The 23,699-nt window shown below is 46.6% G+C and overlaps 1 protein-coding gene across 6 annotated transcripts; it reads right to left on the bottom strand.

Moving 5' to 3' along the window:
• Positions 1-1,927: 1,927 nt before the first annotated feature.
• On the bottom strand, positions 1,928-21,834 carry LOC138826698 (tRNA-specific adenosine deaminase 1-like). Of its 6 annotated transcripts, XM_070021942.1 has the most exons (11): positions 21,203-21,832; positions 20,493-20,585; positions 19,976-20,166; positions 19,643-19,711; positions 18,405-18,459; positions 17,750-17,880; positions 15,215-15,806; positions 12,822-12,967; positions 11,844-11,943; positions 8,619-8,705; positions 2,984-6,034 (listed from the first exon to the last, which is right to left on the bottom strand). In XM_070021942.1, exons 3-11 carry the CDS (start codon positions 20,142-20,144, stop codon positions 5,902-5,904), a joined length of 1,482 nt encoding a protein of 493 aa, XP_069878043.1. In that variant the 5' UTR covers positions 20,145-20,166; positions 20,493-20,585; positions 21,203-21,832; the 3' UTR covers positions 2,984-5,901. The 6 variants fall into 6 exon arrangements, with proteins under 6 accessions (XP_069878044.1, XP_069878043.1, XP_069878041.1 ...); XM_070021943.1 differs by lacking the exon at positions 2,984-6,034 and adding an exon at positions 1,928-2,469 and having other exon boundaries at positions 19,976-20,585; positions 21,203-21,834; XM_070021940.1 differs by having other exon boundaries at positions 19,976-20,585.
• Positions 21,835-23,699: the final 1,865 nt, after the last annotated feature.

The raw sequence follows: 23,699 nt of genomic DNA, 5'->3' as shown, positions 1-23,699 counted from the left end.
GAGACTGGAAAACTTAGGCTAAGGCTTGCCTGGAACATTGTCTTAAAGCCAAAAATGTTGTCAGGGGCCAGGTAGAGGCAACTTACCAAAAGCCTCAGACATAACTGCGTGAGACAGCACGCAGTGTGTGGTCTCCCCGCGAGGCCGGCGCCAGCGCCCTGTCTGCCCCTGCAGCTTTCCCAGACAGGCAGCTCATGCTCTGGCTAACCCCACCGCCCCCCGCACCACGGCAGAAACCACTGTGCGTGTGCACACGTGCTTTCCACTCAAACTCGGTTCTGAAAACTGGGGAAAGAAACCCAGACCCCGAGAAGCGGACCTCCAGAGTGTCCCCCTCCCCCAAAGAGCCCGATGCCAGGGTGCCCATTTGGAATGGCGAGTGGAGCTGGGTCAAGGCATCTCCTTCCGTACACACCACCACCCTGAGGGGTGCAGCTCCAAAAGGGTTTCTGCTCTTTCTACAGCTTCAAACATAGGCATCTTTTCCATTCATTAAAAAAAATTAAAATGGCTGGGCTGTGGTGTAGGCTGGTGGAGGAACCCTTGCTTAGCATGTGTGAGAAAGGCCCGGGGTTTGAAGACCAGCACTGCAGGAAAAAAAATTTGAGACATTCCTCTTGTGCATTTGGCAGATTGCCCAGGTTGCATTTAGTTGGAATTTTATCACGCTTTTTAGGTGGATCCACAGCTCACTGGTTTCTATGGGACAAAAGACTTCCAAATATGCGGCTTTCATGTGGTCTCACCCGACGCCCAGATGTGAGCAGCAGGCCCATGTCTTAGGCAGGCTAACTGCGCACAGCAAGCGATGGCCTGGTCCAAGGACTGGCTCACTGGCGAAAGGTGTTGTGATGGGGAGCTGGCTGAAGTAGGGCCATGTATTACGCATCATATTGCCAAAGGCCCAAAGGACAGAGAATGTGGTCTCCTCCTCCTAAGGAGTCCAAATTTGTTCTTGGGTTGGTTTGAATCATTTCAGCTTATCAAGGACAAGGTCCTGAGTTCAAATTCTACTTCCACTAAAAAAAGTACCTATTTTTTTGTGTGTATAGGTCCAGAGCCTGGACACTGTCCCTGAGCTTCTTTTACTCAAGGCTAGTGCTCTACCATTTGACCAGCAGCTCCATTTTCGGCTTTTTCTAAGTAGTTTATTGGAGATAAGGGTGTCACAGACTTTCCTGATTGGGCTAGCTTTGAACTGTGATCCTAGGATCTCAGCCTCTTGAGTAGCTAGGATTACAGGCATGAGCCACTGGTGCTACCAGGCAAAAGTTTTTTTAGAATGTTTTTTGTGTGTATGTTGCTGGGGATTGAATCCAGAGCTTCGTGACTATTGAACACACGTGTTCTAGCACTGAGCTACATCTCAGTCCCCAAACTGATCTTTTAAAAAGGCCAATATTAACATGGATCAATGACACAAAGGATATCCAGTGAAAAGTGCCCCTTGTAACCCTAGGCCCTGGCCATTTCCTTTCCCTCCCCACCAGTCCTATTCATGGTGGGTTTCTTGTGTATCTAGGCAGATATTTTATTTTATTTTTTGGGTCCAATCGTGGGGCCTGAACTCTGGGCCTGGGCGCTGTCCCTTAGCTCTTCAGCTCAAGGCTAGTGCTCTACCACTTGAGCCACAGCGCCACTTCTGGCTTTTCTTTTTTCTGTTTATGTGGTGCTGAGGAATGGAACCCAGGGCCTCATGCATGCAAGGCAAGCGCTCTACCACTGAGCCACCTTCCCAGCCCCTAGGCAGATATTTTAGCATGTAAAAGCAAAACCTAACCCTCTTTCAGCTTTTTAAAAATAGAATGGCATGCGGCACCGCTGTTCTACACACTGCTTTCTTCACACAGATTGTATTTAGAAATAACACTTGGAAGATATATTTAAATAAAACAAAATTACATGTTCATTTAAGTTTTGACCCAGCAATCCCACTTCTTTGAAACTATTCAAAAAGACATAGTGGCAAAATTACAAACTGTTGCAAGACTATTCATAGAACACTTCAAAAAGCAAGAATGAAACCAGTGAGGTAGTAGACGCCTCTAATCCCAGCACTGTCTGAGCATCTTTAAAACTGGGAGCAAAACAAAATGAACTGCGTGTGTAGCCTGGAGCAGTATCCTGAAGGGACTTCTTCAGCGCCTTCACCTTCAGCAGCTGTGCACTCAGTGCCTCTCATTCTTGGGGCAGGTGGCAGGGAGGGATGCAGTGCTGCGCAGGACCTTAGCAGCACCGCAGGCTGAGTGAGGCCATCACCGGCAACTCTTGGCATGAACTATGTCGCCCCTCAGGGCTGAGAGATGAACGCTGGGCAGCATGTTCAACAGTTTTAGTATTATTCAGGAGTAGGAAGGTCAGATGAGGAAATGGCGGTATCAACAGAACTCACGCAGGGGAGGGCCAGGCCAGGCCCTGGGGTCAGCTGAGATACAGGGCGGCAGGAGGAGCGAGGGGACTGAGTGGCTTCTAGGGAAGAGAGAATGAGGCAAGTAAGCAGGTGTTGGATCATTTCAGCAGGTTGTGGGGCCCATGCGTGAGTTTAGTTAGCTTCTGACTCAGTAACAAACTGAGACAAACCAGTTGGGAGGGGCCCCTCCAGGTCCGCGGAGAGTGGGGCTGTCCCTCCCTCCAGGTCTAGGTGGACAGGAGGAGTCCCACAAAGGACAGGGTTGGGGCACAGGAGCAGCTGTGGTTTACATATCACAACCTGCAAAACAAAGGCTCCAGGAAGCAGCGGTGAGCTATTCCGTCTGCCCTGGAGAGCAGTCTCTGAGCGGCAGCGGGTCACAGACTCCCCATCACCCAAGCATTGCAAACGCAAGCTACCCAGGGCCACGACCAGAAGCCTGGCCTGTTTCCTCTTGGACTTCACTGTGCCTTTTCTACTGGCTGACTAATCTGTATGTAGTATGCAGTGATTTTTCTTAGTTCTGCGAATCCTGAGGGTCTTGGAGACTCCTGACAAAACTGCTAAGCCAGTGGGAAGGTGGCGCGGCAGCGCAGGCTGCTCACCCCGCTCACGGAAAGTGAGACGGAGCCCATCAGACAGCACGCTCCTCTTGAAAAGATTCAACACACTACACAGACTCACCAATGAAGTGTTCAGGCCCAATCAACTGAGCCCCAATTTTATCAAGCTTCTTTATTACTTGCAAACTGACAGAAATTCTGGGGTGCAGAGAATATGCGAAAGCAACACTGGAGGAAATGGCAAGTATTTACAAAGGAGGGAGAATGGTTATAAAAGTGACACAAAGGAATATCACCAGCTTCGCGGTGTGGACCTGGCTGGAGTCCTTGCTGAAGTGACAGGGTGGACAGTGTGAGGGTGAGTGGTGTGCCCACACTGTTCCTTGTGTGTACACGGCACTCTCTGGTGAGGGGTTACCCTTGCCAGACAGCAGGGCCTCGGAGGCGGGCCTGTCTTAGGCATCTGGCCACCATCATCCACATTGGACATTTGTGAAGTCTGAGGGGTGAATTCATGGGAGTCTTTTGTGCCATTCTATACTGGGACCTATAGAAAAATTCTGCCAAGCCAGGCAATGGTGGCTCATGCCCATAATCCTAGCTACTCAGGAGGCTGAGAGCTGAGAATCGCGGTTCAAAGCCAGCCTGGGCAGGAAAGGCTGTGAGACTCTCATCTCCAAAAGTTCAAGTCCCACAACCAAATAAAAAAGAAAAAGAAAAAAAGAAAATTCTGCCAAGCTCAGAAAGTGACCTTGTTTGGTCACTTTACGGATGTAGTTAGTTGAGCTAAGATCACAATGGATTAGTTTAGGCCCTAGACCCAATGACTAGAGTCCTTAGAAGAAGGCAAGTGAGCCGCGAGTCAGTGGCTCATACCTGTAATCCAAGCTACTCAGGAGGCCTTGAGATCTGAGGATTGTGGTTCAAAGCCAGCCTGGGCAGAAAAGTCCACGAGATTCTTATCTCCAGTAAACCACCAGAGAACCAGAAGTGGTGCTGTGGCTCAAGTGGTAGAGCGCTTGCCTTGAGCTGAAGAATTGAGGGGCAGCGCTCAGACCCAGAGTTCAAGCCCCAGGACCAAAAAAAAAAAAAAAAAAGTCCACATGAAGACACACAAAGGGAAGAAGGCTGTAAAGGCAGCGGCAGAGGTGAAGTGATACAGCTTCAAGCTAAGGACTGCCAAGAACTTTTTTGCCAAACAGAGAGAGAGCAAGGGAAGGAAGGGGTGACTGTCCAAGTGTGCCCTTTACCTGACTTATGTCATTGTAGCCCTTCTATACACTACCTTTATAACCCTTTACAAAGTTGAAAAGCATTTTTTTTTTTTTTTTGCCTAGGCTTGCTTGGAATTGTGATCTTCTAGGTCTCAGCCCCTCGTAGCTAGGATTACAGGTGTGAAGTACTGATGCCTGGCCCCCACTGACAATTGATTTTGGACTTCTAGCATCCAGACCTGAGACAGAATAATTTCTGTTGTTTTAAGCTACACAGTTGTGGTTCTTTGTTAAAATAGCCCTAGGAAATGGATACAGGCACAAGGGCTCTTCTGGGGATGATAAAAATGTTCTAAAATCAATAGATGCACAACTCTGTGGATAGTCTAAAACCACTAAACAGTATATGTATAAGAATTATAACTCAATAAGCTGTGATTAAAAAGTACTTAAAGCTATATACAAATGACCTTGAATAACTCCGATGTGGAAAGCTCCCATTTCAGTCCATTATTCAGAGTGTGAAGGGGCTGGGAGCTCAGTATTAGATGTCAGTTAAATGAGACTGGTCGCCAGGTCTGTTGCTAACTGGCTGTAGGAACTGTGATCCTGTGTACAGAACTCAGCTGAGAGCTAGACAACCAACTGGAACAGGCTTAAAACAACTGGAACTGGAGATCCAGACGGGCACGGACTTCAGGGGAACAATGTTAGTAGAGCTATGGTTCTAAACTATTTCCTTCTTTGTGACCTTCATTCTCAGCAGGTCTTTATATGGTAGGAATAGCCATTGGCAATCTCAAGGTTATGTGGCCTACACACTTTTCTGTGGCCTACACTTATCTCAGATTGTAAGGGAACCTTGGGTTGGGTGTGGTAGTACTTGCCTGTAATCCCAGCATTCAGGAGGCTGAGGGAGGAAGACCAAGAGGTCCCAGACTAAACTGGGCTACAATCCCGAGACTGTTTCACAAAACAAAATGAACAAAGAGAATCTTGATAGCTGTCCAGAACAGGGTTGCCCAAGGCTGAATTATGAGCCAAGAATAAAGATAACTTCAGTCAAGTCTGACTGCTGAAAACTGGGAAAAAGATGACTGCCCAGGGGAAGAAAGTCTGGGAATATGAAACTCATGTTCTCCTATCAGATGGAATTGTAAAGCATACAGAGCCTCAAACATCATTTCAGCCAATAAATACTTGCTGAATCAATGTAGGAACACATAAAAACAGAAACGCTGCAGCGCACTCAAGTATCATATTCCAAATTCTATATTTTAGAGAAGCAATAAAACATAATCAAAGTCAAATACCAAGCAATAGTAAAATGTCCCCAGCCTGATGTTTTCTTGATTTAGTCAACAGAAAGGCTTATGGTTGTCCAGAATGAAGCTCCTGCTACCAGCAAGCCTGCAGACTTTTTTTTTGGTGATGCTGGGTTTTGAACTCAGGGCCTTGCACTTGCTAGGAAGGAGCTCTACCACATGGATGTGTTCGCAGCATTTTTTTAAGTGTCTCACGATTAAGCTGGCCTGGACAGTGATCCTCTATATCCTGAGATGAAGTGCGCACTACCATATAGCTTTTATTGGTTGAGATGGTGTCTCAGAACCTTATTGCTCAGGCTGACCTTGAACTGCTTGTGATCTTCTTCATCTCCACCTCCTGAATGGCTAGTATTAGAGGAATAAATCCGCTGGAAAACTTTTCCTATTCATTTGAATTGGTGATAGTCTGGTGGATTTTTGATCCAGAATCCAAATGCCTGCTTTCGGAGTGTGCTCCAGGCTTCCTGGTAAGTGGATGCAGCCTCTTTATACTCCTGGTAGGTGTCCAGCTTCTGCCCCCTAATGCACACATACCACCAAGCACGAGTTCTCAGGGAGATGCTCACCCGTTGGGCCTGTGAAACCCCTAAGAAGCACCTCGGCAGGTTACAATGAGAGACCAAGAACAGAAAGTGCTAATGTACTTTCCCAGAGTGCCACTGTCTCCCTTGCAAGGCATCGTGTGAAAGTGGCAGAAGTTAAATAAGGTCAGAACGAACAGAATACTATTGTGTGTGGTTCTGGTAGAAACAGAAAATAAGAATAACTATACTTTTGGTTTCAAGTTTTCTAAGGATCTGTAATTTCCACCAAAGGATTAACCTTCTTGGCATTTTTTTCTTACAAAGAACTTTCCACCATGTTTGCATTTCTCCTCTTCCTATTGCAGGGAACATGTTTCCAAACCCATTCAGCCTTGGGGAAGAATGCTAACCCTGTTCTTCTGATAGGCTCTTTTTTTTGGGGGGGGAGGGGAGGAGTCCAGTTGTGGGGCCTGAACTCTGGGCCTGGGTGCTGTCCCTCAGTTCTTCAGCTCAAGGCTAGCACTCTACCAATTGAGCCACAGCACCACTTGTGGCTTTTTTTTTCTTCTGCTTATGTGGTGTTGAGGAATCGAACCCAGGGCCTCATGCATGCAAGGCAAGCGCTCTACCACTGAGCCACCTTCCCAGCCCCTGATGGACTCTTTTGACCAAACTTGAGTCAGGGTCCTGACTTCTGTTTCACCTGGTCTTAACCCTGGGCTATCCTTGACTCTCTAAATCCAGTTCCAGCAAGAATTCTGCTGAGTCAGTTTAGGAAGAAAAAAAAAATCCTCTACCCTAGCTTTAGATCCCAGATACCAAATCAAATTCTTCCCCGTAGGTCACTGCCCCACCAACCTTCAGCAAGGATCATGTTTATGTCCAGCAGGAATTCCCCCCACCCCCACCCCCAAGGCTAGCCCTGATGCTGCAGCAAACAGGACCATCTTCTATACCCACCCACTGCCTGATTGTGGGCTGCCAAGGTCTGTGGATCTGGGTGGAGTCCCCCCCTCTTTCCCTGCCACCTCCCACCTTCCCAAAGAAATTTCTTGCTGTCCATAGTAAGTGTCTGAATTATTAAAAAGAAAAGAAAAAGGGCTGGGAAGGTGGCTCAGTGGTAGAGCGCTTGCCTTGCATGCCTGAGGCCCTGGGTTCGATTCCTCAGCACCACATAAGCAAAAAGAAAAAGGCCAGAAGTGGCGCTGTGGCTCAAGTGATAGAGCGCTAGCCTTGAGCTGAAGAGCTGAGGGACAGCACCCAGACCCAGAGTTCAAACCCCACGACCAGACCCAAAAAAAAAAAAAAAAAAAAAAGAAAAAGAAAAAAACATTTCAGGGACCCACAAATCACAGCAAAAAGACAGATCTTTAAAATCAATAGTATAGTTACTGATTATCAAAACCTGACCATAAAACAGGCTTGGGCCTACTGCTTAATGCATAGTGTTTTCTATATTCATTCTCTGATTTATAAAATGATAAAATGGTAACACCTCTGTATAACATCTTTTTTTTTTTTTTTTTTTCCCCCCCTGTTGTGGGGCTTAAACTCTGGGTCTGGGCGCTGTCCCTCAGCTCTTCAGCTCAAGGCTAGTGCTCTACCACTTGAGCCACAGCACCACTTCCAGCTTTTTCTGTTTATGTGGTGCTGACGAATCAAACCCAGGCCTCATGCATGTGAGGCAAGCACTCTACCACTGAGCCACCTTCCCAGCCCCAATATCTTAATAATAACAACAATAAAACTACATTTAAAAACAGAAAGACTATGTAGCACTTCCCTTGCTCTTCCCTGCTGTCTTTGCATTGAAACTCATGTTTTATTAACTCATTTTATCTTGTACTCTCTGTGCTTTGCCAAGATCTGTGGAGACCTAAGTTGTTTTTCAGCTCACCACAGCACGGAGAAAAATAGCTTTTTTCAGCAAACATTGATTTTAGTATACGATCAATTAGCTACAGCTTTTTGTTAGTTAAGAGATGGGATCCATATGCATGGCAACTTTTGTTATTAAATATTTTATTTATTGAGACAGGGACTCACTAGCTAGTCTGAGCTCACTGTGAAGTTGCTATGTAGCCCATCCTGACCTTGAACATGCAATTTTTTCCCCCTTAGCCTCCCTAATGCTGGGAATGACGCATACATGCCAGCTTTAAACTTTACCTGAACCCTGTGAATACAGCTATGGTCAAGTATCTTCTCTCTGCAATAGGGGTGTAGCTCAGTGACAGAGCATTTGCCTAACATGGAGAAGCACTGGGTTCCATTCTCAGCAGAAGATAGTAAGTAAGGAAAGAAGGAAGAAATCTCTCATTCTTTTGTGTTTACTGAAATAAACAGCCTGTCCTTCAATGCCGTAAGTAAGAATCATGGATAGCCCCTTGTTCACCGGTAACTAGGTCCAAGCCCCCCTAAGTTTTCATTCTCTGTAAGTATGTCTCTAGGGATAGAAGTCAGGTGGGCAGTAATAGATCCACCAACTCCTGTCTGTGAAAGCATCCTGCTATTGACAGGCCTAGGACTAAGACAGAGTTGTTCCTAAATATGGAAAAACCATGGATCAGTAGCATCACCTGAGGGAGTCTGGCTGCATGTCCTCTGCAATGCTGCTTAGAAGCTTCAGGAATGACCTAAAGAGTTCCACTTTGCTGATTCTGGATCTGTTCAGAAGAAGGTAAAAATCACTGATTATTTACTATGTACCAGGCCATTATAAAAGATGCCAGGCCTCAATAAATATGGTATTTACATTTGAATGTGCCAGGGCCCATCTCCATCTGTGCTTGGCAAGGAGAAAATTCTAGACCTGATGAAACTCATCCTGAGAAGTGTTATCCACAGTAGAATCATTAAAAAGACAGGCTCATATGGGATAACTGAAGTAAAATGAGTAATGAAGTAAACTTCATTCTGTGATGTGACACATCTGCTTCCCTGTCAAGGGAACTAGTCCCTTGCATAGCAGCATAGCACTGTTTATAGCACATGGAAAGCTTTGCTTTAGAGATGGTGCTCTGTCCTGTGTCAGATACTTACACAGCTCACTGGAGTGTTGGGTGTCATGGAGCCTGTCTGTAATTCCAGCACGGAGGAGGCTAAGGCAGAGGATGGAGTTTGAGCCCAATCTGGGCTATAGCAGATCATGCCTCAATAATAGTAATAATAATGATAATGATAAAAAAAATAATCCACCTGAGGTGGAGTCTCCTGATTATCCCCTAGGGACATTCTAGGTCTTTAGATGACAAACTTTCGCTCAAAGATAATAAACCTCCAGGAGTTATTTGAAATTATTATTATTATTATTGTTGTATTTTTTTTGTCGATTATGGGGCTTGAACTCAGGGTCTGAGTGCTGTCTATGAGTTATTTTGCTTAAGGCTAGTACTCTACTACTTTGAGCCACAGCTCCACTTCTGGTTTTCTGGAGGTTAATTGGAGATAAGTCTCATGGACTTTCCTATTCAGGCTGGCTTTGAAATGCAATCTTCAGATTTCAGCCACCTGAGTAGCTAGGATTACAGGCTTGAACTACCAGTGCCCAGCTGGAATTCTTAACAAATGCTGCTTCTTTCTTCCTTTCATAAGGAGGACTGACTTGGGTCCTTGGGCATGGTAGGCAAGTGCGCAACCCCAGCCCTTTTGTATTTTGTTTTGATTCAGTCTTGGTACCTTTGCTTGGGTTGGCTTGCACCTAGAAATGGGGAGACGCATCAAATCATACCCTCAGCTAGGACATGGTAGCCATAACTGGGACATGAAACAGGTACACACATGTGTACAGTGCAGAAAGTTCCTGGCCCCAGCTGGGACTAGCTTCCTTCAGAAACTCCTGTTTTTGGGAACCTTGAGCCCTTGCCTGCTGCTCCCCCCTTGGCCTAAACTATGTTGGTGCAGTTGCTGGCACTCAGGAATTCTGATTTGATTCATGAGATCAAAATAGAAACAGATGGAAAACCCCTTAAGGAAATCCCCTTAAGGTGTTAAAGAAGAAAAATAACATGAGGAACAGAGATGAAAAGAAGCTCGGTACAATTCAACAGCCAGTGAATGAAAACCTTGTAGTAAACTAATTTACCTTCTAATTTACATGTCACAAACTTTAGATCATCTCTGGAAAAGTCCTCATTTTACAGGTATGAACATACTGAGACCAAAAGAGCCACTGGACTTGCCTCACACCACCCATAGAATTTGAGGAAGAGCTTGGGTTACAACAAACAGCAAGCTCCACCGACCCAGGTGACAATGACATACTGGGACAAGCTGGAGAGCAGCCCCGCAGGAATCTGGAGCAGGAGGATGGGAACTGAGCCAGCAGGCAGTGGGACTGGAACTGTGCTTTTCAGGTAAGACATTATGAACACATAACAAACAAGAACATTTGAGTCAACTGAGTGTGGCCACAGTGAGAAGCTTCTAGGCTGTTACCAACTGCAGAGACTGCTCGGCAGGAAACCTGTGGCCCTGCCCTGTGAGCTCCTCTGTTCATATATCTGCTGTCTGGCTGAGAGCTGGTGTCCTACAAGTATTAAAGGTAGGCAGAAACCAGGAAACGGTCCAAACCTCTCACTTGCAGTAATTTCCCATTCAGTGGCCCAGGCTTTCAGGACAGTGTTTGTCATCTAGGCTGCTTGAACCCTGGCACTCAGTGGCTGAAAAGAAGGAAAGCGTTTGCCAAGTGTAGTGATGCACACCTGTAATCCTAGAACTAGGGAGGCACGATAGTGAGACTGTCTCAACAAACTGGAAAGGAGGCAGGCACGTCTCACACCTGTCATCCTAGCTACCCAGAAGGCGGAGATCTGAGGATCCTGCCAGCCTGGGCAGGAAAGTCCATGAGACTCTTATTTCTAATACTACTCAGAAAAAGCTAGAAGTGATCCTGTGGCTCAAGTGGTAGAACGTAGCCTTAGGTACAAAGAGGCTCAGGGACAGTGCCCAGGCCTTGAGTTCAAGCCCCAGGACTGGCAAGAAAAAACGCCCCAGGACGGCACAAACAAACCAAGATAGGACAGAAGTACAGATACCTGCTACATATGAAAACATAATAAGGAAATGAAGCCAAACAGAAAAGGCCACAAACCATCTGGTATTATTTATATAAAATGAAATCACATAAAGTGATAACTCTATGGAGTGAGGAAACAAGTACCTTTGAGGTTTCTAAGGGCTAGAGAAAAGGAGCAGGGGGGCTGGGAAGGTGGCTCAGTGGTAGAGCACTTGCCTTGCATGCCAGAGGCCCTGGGTTCGATTCCTCAGCACCACATAAGCAAAAAAAGAAAAAAGCCGGAAGTGGCGCTGTGGCTCAAGTAGTAGAGCGCTAGCCTTGAGCTGAAGAGCTGAGGGACAGTGCCCAGGCCCAGAGTTCAGGTTCCACGACCGGACCCCCCCCCAAAAAAGAAAAGGAGCAGGCCAGGACTGTGCTAATGGGTGTAGTATTCTTTTTTTTTTTTTTTTTGTCGGCTGTGGGGCTTGAACTCTGGGCCTGGGCGCTGTCCCTCAGCTCTTCAGCTCAAGGCAAGCGCTCTACCACTTGAGCTACAGCGCCACTTCCGCTTTTCTGGTGGTTTATTGGAGATAGGAGTCTCACGGTCTCTCCTGCCTGGGCTGGCTTTGAACCGCGATCCTCAGATCTCAGCTTCCTGAGTAGCTAGGATTACAGGCGTGAGCCACCAGCGCCCGGCGGGTGTAGTATTCTTGTATTCTTTTAGGGGCCTTGAAAATGTTCTGGAATTTGAGAGCAAAGATATGAGCTCACATCACAGCCCCAGGCCCTTCTGCCCTGATAGTGGTACCTGGCCTGAAGGCTTCCAATTCCTTTCTTCGTGGTTCCTTGGGGAAAGCCGTTGGCCGTAACATCCAGCGGATGCTCAGGAACTGCACTCCAGCTGATTGCTACAAAGAGAAAATAATTTGGTGTTATTCAGTTTTCTATAAAGCAATTTGTTTTACTAAAAGCATTTTTCTTCCTCTACAGGCCCATGAAAACTTGGTATGATCACTTTGGTCTCCAGGTTACAATAGTATAATGTTCATGATTATCTTTGACTTCATTGTGCATTTATTATATGGTGGACACAATAAATGCATCCAATAGAATTCTTCATTTCATTCTCATAATCACTATGTAAGTATTATTCCATAGTTGCCTGCTTGTGGCTCACAACTGTAATGTTGGCTACTCAGGTTGCTGAGATCTGGAGGATCAGGGCTAAAAAGCCAACCTGGGCAGAAAAGTCTGAGAAACTCTGCAAAAATCTAGGCTGGAGACATAGCTTGAGTGGCAGAGTGGCAGCTGAGCAACCAAGCTGAGCAAACTTGAGGTCCTGAGTTCAAACTTTAGTACTAGCAAAAAAGACAAAAAAAAAACCAAAAAAAACCAGGAAAGAAATATTCTTTTTTGTTGGTGGTGGTGAGGCTTGAACTCAGGGCCTGGGCGCTGTCTCTGAGTTTTTTTGCTCAAGGCTAACACTCTATCACTTTGTGCCACAGCGCCACTAAGTTGTTTTCTGGTGGTTAATTGGAGATGAGTCTAGGAGCTTTCCTGCCTGGGTTGATTTTGAACTGTGATCCTCAAATATCAGCACTGGCTAGGAAATAAGTTGCCCAGTCACACATAGCAGAAACTTAACCCAGGGTGGGTGATGACCAAAGTATGCACTATTGACTGCTGGAATGGCAAATTGCCTTCTGAGGCTGTGGGATGCAGACTTGTCTAGGATATTCTGCCAGGAAAAAGCTGCTCCAGGGTAAGTTCCACCTGGATCCCTTACCTGCCCCACAAGGCACAAGCCGGCCTGGACCATCCAGCCTATTTGCCTGCACTGCACAGCGGCTCTGTTCAAACAGTAAATCTGACTGCTGTGTTTTCAGTTCTTGAACTCTAAAGCCTTTGGGTAAAGCCGAGACATTCTGACACCTAAATGTGAGGGAAAATATATTCATTTTAGATGCATTCCTAGAGAAAAAGTCGCAAAGATTGTGGACTTCGCCATCCCTTGCTTCTTATTTGCTGAGGTATGTGGGAAGAACTCTATGCCTGGATGCAGATCCCTCCCCATCAGTCTGAAGGATAACAGGTAAATGAACCAGTATACATCAGCAATGTCAGAAATATCACACTTCAATCTTCATTTGAGGAACTTAATAGCAATCCTCCAAACACACCACAGCCTAAATTATCCCTTAATATTCAAATGCCTTCCCCCCCCCCCTTACATTTTTTTTTTTTTTTTTGGGTCCCGTTGTAGGGCCTGAACTCTGGGCCTGGGCGCTGTCCCTCAGCTCTTCAGCTCAAGGCTAGCACTCTACCACTTGAGCCACAGCGCCACTTCCGGCTTTTTTTCCCTGCTTATGTGGTGCTGAGGAATCGAACCCAGGGCCTCATGCATGCAAGGCAAGCTTTCTACCACTGAGCCACCTTCCCAGCCCCTCCTCTTACATCTTTTGCATAAAGTACACCCAACAAACTGGACACGATGGACAGACAGTAACTTCAAATCCCAAACTGGACACGATGGACAGACAGTAACTTCAAATCCCAAATTTCAGCCCCATGGTCACTTCCCCAGGCCCTGGTAGCCAAGAATCTGGAGGTGTACTCTGCTGGTCACCAACTCATAGGTTTCTATGGATTTGCCTCTTCTGGGTTTTCACATAAATGAAATCATGCAATATGCCCTTACTTCACTTAGCAAGAAGTTTCAAGGGCCAACCATGCACTGTGGTCCTCTTCACAGCAAATCCTATCATCCATTGTAAGAGACATCAGTTAGTTTATCCATGTATGTCCTAGTGGGCATTTGGCTGCTCTCACTTTTTGGCTATTTGTGTGTATGTCACTGGGCACATCTGTAAATTGTGAATTTCGTGCCTGGGATGGCTTTAAATTACAACCCTCTTATTTATTTAGTGTAGGTCTTGGGGCTTGAAGTCAGGGCCTGGATGCTGTCCCTGAGCCTCTTTGTGCTCAAGGCTAGAACTCTTACCACTTTGAGCTACAGTGCCACTCTGGCACTAGTTTTTTGGACATAAGAGTATCCTGGACTTTCCTGTCTGAGCTGGCTTTGAACCACTGGCAACTGGTGCCAGTACCTTGAATTTTTTTTTTGGGGGGGGGGGTCTGGTTGTGGGGCCTGAACTCTGGGCCTGGGCGCTGTCCCTCAGCTCTTCAGCTCAAGGCTAGTGCTCTACCACTTGAGCCACAGCACCACTTCCGGCTTTTTTCTTTTTGCTTATGTGGTGCTGAGGAATCAAACCCAGGGCCTCGAGCATGCAAGGCAAGCGCTCTACCACTGAGCCACCTTCCCAGCCCCTCCCTTGAATTTTTTGCTCAAGGCTAGCACTCTATTACTTGAGCCACAGTTGCACTTCCAAAGCTTTTTTGTTAGATACTTTCAAATATTCTGCCCAGATGGCTTCAAATGATAATCCTTTGATTTCAGCCTCCTGAGTAGCTAGAATCATAGGTGTACGCCACCAGTGCCCAACGCAATTTTTTATTTGCTGCAATGGGGGTCTCCTGAACTTCTTGCCAGGTAAGGATGGCCTGAAACTACAATCTTCCTGATCTCTACCTGCTGAGTAGCTGGGATATAGGTATGAACCACTATAATCAGTTTCTTCTTTAAGATGGGTCTCAGTGCATCCCATGTCTAGCTTTCTTTTTCTTGTTTTTATTTTTTTCATCACTAAAAGGGAATAGGGGACTAGGATGTAGCTCGGTGGCAAAGCACTTGCCTAGCAAGTGCAACGTCTTTATATACCTGGCATATTTTGGTTCTTTCCAGTAAAGCAACAAAAGATCTGTCTTTGAAGTAACCTCTGTGGGCAAGAAAATTTAGGTAATTTGGGTTGACTAAACATTGCACAAATTCCAACACCAATTGAAACCGAAGTCGATTTCCGGCATCATTTGTCTCTACAGTGACAGCAGCAGCCAAAGGAGCAAAGAAGCTGAAATGCACCAGCCCCTCCCCCACTCCCCAGCCACTACAGGAAGTGGCAGGGGAAGCTCCGGGAGCAATGGCTCCCCCTTCTGGTGGTGGCGCAGTTTAGCTTGCTTAATTCTTGAGGATAAATTCTTGGAAATTTAACTGCTGGATGAAAAGGTATAGAGCAATTGTAAGGCTGTCTGGACTCAAACTGCCCTTCATCCGCCTCTCACCTTCCAGTCAGGGCTCTCTGCATGGCTTCCTGGCTGTATGGGCACTTCCCAATCACCAAAGCTGACAGGTAGATGGGCTCTTCCAGGAAGTGCATCAACAGTGCGCCCTGACATCCAAGGACATTCCACCGGGCCATCTTGTCACTGCAAGACATGGAGCACGTCCTGTCCCCTCGGCCTGGCTTCACTCGCAGCAGCCCCACCTGGTGGTATGCGGCACCTGGCTTCCCTGGGTCCCTGGCTTCTCCGGGGACACACTTGGCCCCAGTTCTATGAATGTCCACCACTGTGATGTCACGGGGCATTTTAGTTTTCACAGTGGCCAGTCCCTGCACAGTGAGGTTCCAGCTGCTGACCTCCGGCATGACTGGATGCCGTTCCTGCTTGTCACAGTGAGTGGTCCCATTCATGACCAAGTTGGAAGGAGTTTCAAGTCTCATCTTCTTGGCTACAGGACTGTCAGTGTCATCACAATCTCCTTTGTCTTCAAGAGCCTCCAAGTCACCACTGGCTCCTGCAGATGAGCTGATGGTGACAGGGCAGCAAGGCTGTTCTTCAAACTCAAGCATTGGAATGATGGAGGCATCTCCACCTGCATAAAGAGGAGAGATGAGTCCCCTGGACCAGCCACACCATCACCAGTCTGGAACCTGTTAGAAGAGCCAATGACTGGGACTCATAGTATACCTGCTTGGTCAGAAGCTTTGCAGGCAGGCCGGCATTCTTGTTAAGATATCCAAGGTGACTCAGAGACAGGCATGTGTGTGCACTGCTAGTTGAAGCAGTTGGATTAGACTATTAGGCCTGGATGCATCTGTCTTCACAGGGGTCACCCAAGCCCTGACTGCTTTAGGTGTGGCCTCCAGCCTCACCCAGGCCCAGAGTTCAAGCCCCACGACTGACAAAAAAAAAAAAAAAAAAAAAAAGGAAACAGCTCAGAGGAGCCCTACTCTGACTAAACCAACTCACTTCCCATACTCCTTTTTTTTTTTTTCCAGCCCTTGGGCTTGAACTCAGGGCCTGGGCACTGTCCCTGAGTTTCTTTTACTCAAGGCTAGCACTCTACCACTTGAGCCACAGTGCCACTTCCAGCCCCTTTTGGTTTATATGATACTGAGGAATCGAACCCAGGGCTTCATTTATGCTAGAGAAGCACTCTACCACTAAGCCATATTCCCAGCCCCATACTCATTCTTTCTTAAGATGGAAGAATAGTTTCTATTTGTTACAATCAAATCTTGTTGACTGTTTTTAAAATAGCGAGTCACCACAAAATGACTGTCTTCTCTAATTGAATTAAAGTTTAATAGTTGGAGAACAAGCTTATATTCTCATGTCAAAGCTTTCAGATTTAAGAAAATTTACTGCCATTTCTGAGCTGTTGTCTATAAAAGGAATTGCTTTTAGTTTTTTTTTAGAAAGAATATCCACTAGTAGTTGGGTATTGGTGCTCATGCCTATAATCCAAGCTACTCAAGAGGCTGAGATCTGAGGATTTTCCAAGCTAGTATGGAAAATCTGTACGACTCATCTCCAATGAAACGACCCATGAAAAGCCAGGAGTGGTGCTGTAGCTAACATGGTAGAGCACCACGTTGGACAAATGTCAAGGTGTTAAAGCCCCAGGACTGACACAAAAATAAAAAAAAAAAAAAAATCTACCAATAATAATGCATCAAAAATTTCCCGAAGTAGCCACAACTGTCTAGATGGCCTGGAAGACTATTAGCATAAATAATGGGTGGGGTTCATTCACTATCATCTGCTAGACTAATGAAAAACCTCTCTTCTGGCTTTGCATGGTGGCACACACCTGTTATTTCGGGAACATTGTGAGTTTGAGGCCAGACAGGAGTATACAGCAAGATCATAGCTCAAACAACCAGAACCTGAAGGAAAGGCAGATACAAAGAGATGCAGGGGAGGGCTGGGAAGGTGGCTCAGTGGTAGAGCGCTTGCCTTGCATGCATGAGGCCCTGGGTTTGATTCCTCAGCATCACATAAGCAAAAAGAAAAAAGCCGGAAGTGGCGCTGTGGCTCAAGTGGTAGAGCGCTAGCCTTGAGCTGAAGAGCTGAGGGACAGCGCCCAGGCCCAGAGTTCAGGCCCCACGACCGGACCAAAAAAACCCAAAAAAACCAAAAACAAAACAAAAAAACAAAAAACAAAGAGATGCAGGGGAGGGGGGAAATGAGAGTGGGAGGTGTACTGTTCAATGAATGAATGAATGGAGAGTTGTAGGATGCTGGGAAGTTACTACAGGAGGACACCCTGTTGTTAACTTTGCACACCCTGTAGGATTTAAGCCCTAAACTTCCCAATCTTGATCTGATAACAGCAATTCTATGAGTGAGATGCCTCTCTTGCCTCCCTCTACCTTCTGCCTTCCCCTTGGTAGGGAACTTTAGGCACATAACTGGCACTATTACTGGCCATACATCTGTCAAAACTGCTTATGTGAGAAACATCTTTTTGGGTAAGGCACGCATAAGGAAGTAGACATTGCAATTCTACTTAAAAGGCTTGAATATACTTACAGGGTGTGTGGCTGGAGAAAAATACAAAAGAGAGATCTGGTCTGAGTTTCCACAGCCCTTTGTGAGTTCCTGGGATAAAGATGCTGTCCTTTTCCAGAGTGGCTGCCAACTGGAGCTGATGGAGAAGGTACCTAAGGATGTAGATGTTATCAGAAGGAACAACAGGGCGGGGGATCTGGTTCCCAGTACTGCAAACATTCACTGAAAAGAGGAAAAAAGGCCAGGTGCTGGTGACTTACACCTGTTACACTAACTACTCAGAAGTCTGAGATCTGGGAGAAAACAGCTTGGAGTCAGCCTTAGAAAAGTCCTGGAACCGTCATCTCTAATTAAACAGCACATGGCTAGACTAGTGCTGAGGGCCTTGTGCATGTGAGGCAAGAGATCTACCCCTGAGCTACACTCCAAGCTCCAGCAATCTGGGCTTTAATAAATTCTCTAGATGATTCTGAGATACATTCAAAGTTTGAGATCCACTAGTCTAGAATACAATACTTCACCAACCAAAATAATCTACATTATTTGAGGTCTAATTTGGAAAGCAAATTCTGGTCAGAGGTGTAGCTTAAGTGATAGACTGCTTGCAGGGACTCTCATTCTTGGATCTGCTGAATCAGACTTGCTGAGGGAGGACGTGGCCTTACTGTGGCCTTACCGTAGGAAACCCCTCCTGGCTATGACTTCAGCATGGCTATCATTGAGGATGTCTCCTGTGGAAGAGACAGAACACTAAGTGAAATGATATTGAACCTACAACTGTAGCGACATTTCTCAACTCAACATTGCAAACGTAAGGGGCCAGGACATTCTGTTGCAGGGGCTTAGCTTATGCAGTTTAGGATGTTCAGCAGTACACTTAGCACTGGCCCACAAGACTACAAACCTTCTGTATCATGGTATCAAACTTGTGATCATGCTGATAGTACTCTATCTAATTTAATCCACAGTGGGCCTGGGACAGCTTTCTCATGTGCAGGAGGCAAGGCTAGAAGAACAAGGTGGGCAGGGTGGACACAAACTCAAAGAGGAACTGCTAGCTGGACACAGGAGGTAAAGTTCCCTTATTTTACTTTTTTTTTTTTTTTTGTCTGTTGTGGGGCTTGAACTCTGGGCCTGAGCGCTGTCCCTCGGTTTTTCAGCTCAAGGCTAGCGCTCTACCACTTGAACCACAGCACCACTTCTGGTTTTCTGGTGGTTTACTGGAGATAAGAGTTTCACAGACTTTCTTGACCGGGCTGGCTTTGAACCGCAATCCTCCAGATCTCAGCCTCCTGAGTAGCTAGGATTACAGACGTGAGTCACCGGCGCCCGGCTCCCTTATTCTTGTTGGTGCCAAAATCTCCATTAAATCCAAGATTGCTTTCTGGGGCTTGGAAACCACTCAAGCTGCATTCTCTACTTGTTTTACAGCTCTAGAGTCTTCCAGAGTAATGCATAATAGCTAGGGAACCTATGATTTGAGCATGAAAACACTGGCTGACTTTCAGTTCATTCAGAATGAATGTTCCTGATAGCCTTTGCTCTGAAATTGATTTTCATCCTCCCTACTGCCCCTCCAGCCTGCCCTTGTTTTTTGGTTTGGTTTTTTGACGGGCTCTCAGTATGTAGCCCAAGCTGGCCTCATCCTCCAGGCAGCAGTCACTAAGCTCAGGTCTGGACTTGTACCCTTTAAATGAGTACTATCTTTAAACTAGGACAAACAGAAAGCAGGAAATGAGAGGCCAGCCATCCCAGATCACAAATCTTACGCAGTATAGTACCATGTTTGGCCCCTTTTCCTGGACAAGAAGAGTAAATATTAATGTGAACACAGGTTTCCAAAGATATGCAATCCCAGATACATAATTCTTTGTTTAGATTCCCACCACTCCTCACAAACACACATATGCTTACCGCTCTTCCTCATTTTGGACTGGCCTATGCACTTGGTTCCTGTTCCCATTGAGACAACTTCCTTTGTCACTGAAGAAAAAAATAAATCATCAAGTGAGCTCTCGGAGGCTAAATGTTCTCCAGTACTCAAGTTTAGTAGTTGATTCCCACAGGTCGTCTTAACCAGGGTTGTTCCAGCAAGGGTGGTCTGCTGCCACTATGACTATATTGCCACCTGGTGGACACCAGAGGAAATGTGCCTAACACTGCAGTAACAATCTGCTCACAAGAGTTCCTGGATAGCAAGGATAGACTAACTCTATCACTATGACAGGAGAGAAGTAAAGGTCTCACCTTGTATTGCCTTATCATAAATGCCACAAGCCTGGTCAGCTGTAAACTGTATCTTCACCACGGCTGCCAACAATGTCCATTCACGGTTGGGCTCAGGCTTGCCCTGCTTAGGCAGCCTAACATGGTAGTGCTCATAGCACAGCTGAGCAATCTCATCCGCTGTCCACATGGCTGGGGCTGGGGCTAAAGCCCTACCAAAAGTCACAGGCATCAGACATACAGAAAGGAGAATCAGTGCAAGATGTCACAGCCCGCATCAATGCTTCCAACAGTCTTTGCAATGAACGGTCCCTCTCCTATGAGGAACTCGTTTACTTCTTCTATAAGGAACTTGTTTACTTTTTCCTACCAACTCCCAGCCCCCTTTCATCTTTAGTGAAAGGTTAAAGGAGCCCCAAGTCCTACTAATCCAGGAGACACCTTATTTTTTTCAAGCTTTAAAATGTTTCCTTAGACATCTGCGCATTTTTAATGCTTCTGAATTTACTACTCAAGTATCCTGCTTCAGTTTGCAGACCTCAGCTTGCTTTGTGCAGATCCTCACAAGGCTGATCTTTCTGGCAAGATGTTCCTTTCCATTCTCTTCAGAAATAGTATTCTCTTCTTTCCTCTACAGCAGAAGGAAGGAAAGGCAGAAATTAACTGGTCTCTCACCAGTTAAGTTTTTATAAGACTTCTGCCTAAGGACATGGGCATGAAGTTGCCTTTTCTAGCTCCTCAATCTGACCATGCCACAAATTAACTGTGTGATATTAGGTAGATTACCTAACCTCTCTATTTTTTACTTTCCTTAAATATGGCCTGAACTGAGCCTGGGTACTGTCCCTTAGCTCTTCAGCTCAAGGTTAGTGCTCTACTACTTGAGCTATTTCCAGCATTTTCTGCTTATGTGGTGTGAGGAATAGAACCCAGGGTATCATGCATGCAAGGCAAGCACTCTATCACTGAGTCACCGTCCCAGCCCTCACTTTATCTTATAAACAATATCTCTGAAAGCAATTGTCAAGATCCTGAGCCATTAATATGTTAAATGGGGATTCATATTACAAAAAAAAAAAAACCACCAAAAACCACTTGATTGTCCTGGATAATCTGCTCTCTCCCTCTTGCACTACAGAGTATGTCCTGACCTTATTCAGACTCTGTATGAAAAGCTTCTTAGAAGATGGGATCATGTAATAGGTATACACAGCTAAGCAGTTATAAAACAAACACAAACAGGCTTACATGAAATGCTTCTGCAAGATGTCTACAGTGAGACTCTTGCGAAGTTCAGGACCGATACTGAAGTAGAAGAAAGGTCATGGATGAATCGGACCGTAGTGACTTAAGACGAAGAACTGGCCACAAATGATAGAAACTGTGCCTTTCAAGTCAGAGAGCCAGCAGGACTTTTCTGTCTCTAGGAGCAAAGCGCAGGGGAGAGCCGGGTCCCCGGTTGGGGGGCTCGGGCGTCATTTCCAGGAGGGCACCACACACAGCAGCTGGTGAAGGCGTGTGCAGGCCGACGGCAGAGGGCAGAGGTGCACACCGCCATCGGCCCGGCGCGGGGCGCCGACCCGGCAGGTGGCAGGCCTGGATCCTGCCGAACAGCTCGGCCCAGCAGTCACTCCTCGGGGCCCGGAGCGGGCGCTTCCCGCTGACAAGTTGGCTGCCGGCAGCGGGAGCGGGAGCCCGCCCTTCCCCACGTGCGGCCCGTGCCGCAAGGTTCAGGCCCTCAGCTCTCCCCAGGCAAAACCAGGAGAAAGGAAGCCGAGAGCCCGCCCCTCCCAACCCGGGGACCACGGAGCCCCTCAACCGCACACCTCGAGCCCCGACGCCCCAACTCCGTGCCCATGCACTCCGCCGGCCGGACGCGCGCCCTCAGACAGGTGAAGGCTGACGCGCGGCGGACGTGGCGTCACAAACAACAGTGCCTCGCAGGTTCCACCCCGGAAGTGCGCAGAGCACGCTGGTCTTTGTAGTTCTCCAAGGGAAGGGACCAAGGCCGAGGTACCCAGGTCGGTAGTCGTTTAGAGCCGGGGTGGAGGTGGGGGTGGGGAGGTAAGATGGGGGCTGGGGGCGGGGGAGGCAAACACCCTGCCAGACAATTCGGTTGCAAATAGGAAAACAACGTATCCTGGAATGCCAATCTAAAGTTTTGTCTCAACGCTGTCCAACAGGTTAAGAAGCCTGGATGGCTCACGAACTCTTAGCAGCCACGGTAAATCTCATTGAGTTACTAAAAGGAGGCAGAATTTCAACTTGCCTCTAGTTCAAAGGAAAAGGGCCAAAGCTCTTCCAGACCAAAAATGCTTTCTTCGTCTCCATTTTCTTTCTTTTTCTGGGGGGGTCCGGTCGGGGGGCCTGAACTCTGGGCCTGGGCGCTGTCCCTCAGCTCTTCAGCTCAAGGCTAGCGTGCCTATCACTTGAGCCATAGCACCACTTCTGGCTTTTTCTTTTTTTCCCTGCTTATGTGGTGCTGAGGAATCGAACCCAGGGCCTCATGCATGCAAGGGAAGCGCTCTACCACTGAGCCACCTTCCCAGCCCCATCCGTCTCCATTTTCAAAGTGCAACTGTCATTCCCTTCTTTCTGATGTGGGGAATCATGCTTCATTTTTCCTCTCCGGAATTAGTTTGCATAAACCAAGTGTGTCACCTCTGTCATGGTTTTCCTTCCCTTTCCCTAACACAGAATTCACTACTTAGCCATTAATCATATTCCTTGAACCTGCCCACCTTTCAAGTCACTATCTTGAAGTAGGTGACTGCTACACTGATTTCCGAACTGTCATTTAATGCCAATTCATTTCCCACAGAGCAACCATACTGATCTTTTCAAACCAGGAAAGTGATGACATTCCCACTTACATTCATGGTGTCCTGGCTCCCTGTTTCCACTCCATACAGGGAATAGGGCCTGTAGTATGCAAGTGCTCTACCACTTGAGCTATACCTGCAACATATATATTTGTCATACTGTTCCTTGCAGTTGCTAGGCAAGAATTCCTAACACTTGGTTCACGATTCCCAGGCTTGTATTTCAAGACAAGGTCTTGCTGAGTTTGCCTCAGACTTGTATTCCTTTGACTGTTTACAGGCATGAATTACCATACCCTGCTTCTAACATAAAACTCACAGTAAGGCTCATAACTGTTATGAGCAGCCTCTTCTTCCAGCTGGATCTAGTTCTTTGGACTTTTGTACTATATCTAGTGCCACTGTCCTCCAAGCTCCCTCCAACCCACCCTTGCATTTGTTTCCATACTATGCAAAGTTTCCCCTCCCCCCTTTTGCCAGTACTCTTATTACTTGAGCCACAGCACCACTTCCAGTGTTCTGGTGGTTAATTGGAGATAAGAGTCTCAAGGATTTTCCTGCCTGGGCTGGCTTTGAACCATGATCCTTAGATCTCAGCCTCTTGAGTAGCTAGGATTACAAGCATGAGCCATCACCAGTGCTTGGCTAAGGATGATTTATTAAATCTCTTTTCCACTATATGACTAGAAGCTAAGGACCATGTCTTGTTCTGATCACTCTAGTACAGAAATCAGTAAATCTGGTACCATCAGTGGTTTGATGAGTTGACAAGTCCTTTATGACCTGTCCACTCCTAGCTTTGTCAATTTTCCTTCCTGCAGATCCACATGCAAGTTGTCCAGTGTTGTGTTGCTCCTTTATCCCTAGCCTCCTCTAAGACGAGACGGCTAGCTTTTGCTTCCAGCCTTCTATTAAATACATCT

Source organism: Dipodomys merriami, unplaced genomic scaffold, assembly GCF_024711535.1.
Source record: "Dipodomys merriami isolate MVZ:Mamm:240054 unplaced genomic scaffold, mDipMer1.0.p SCAF_148, whole genome shotgun sequence".
Classification (NCBI taxonomy): Eukaryota; Metazoa; Chordata; class Mammalia; order Rodentia; family Heteromyidae; genus Dipodomys; species Dipodomys merriami.
The sequence above is the reverse complement of the archived record's forward strand: the minus strand, read 5'-3'. Positions and strand labels throughout refer to the sequence as shown.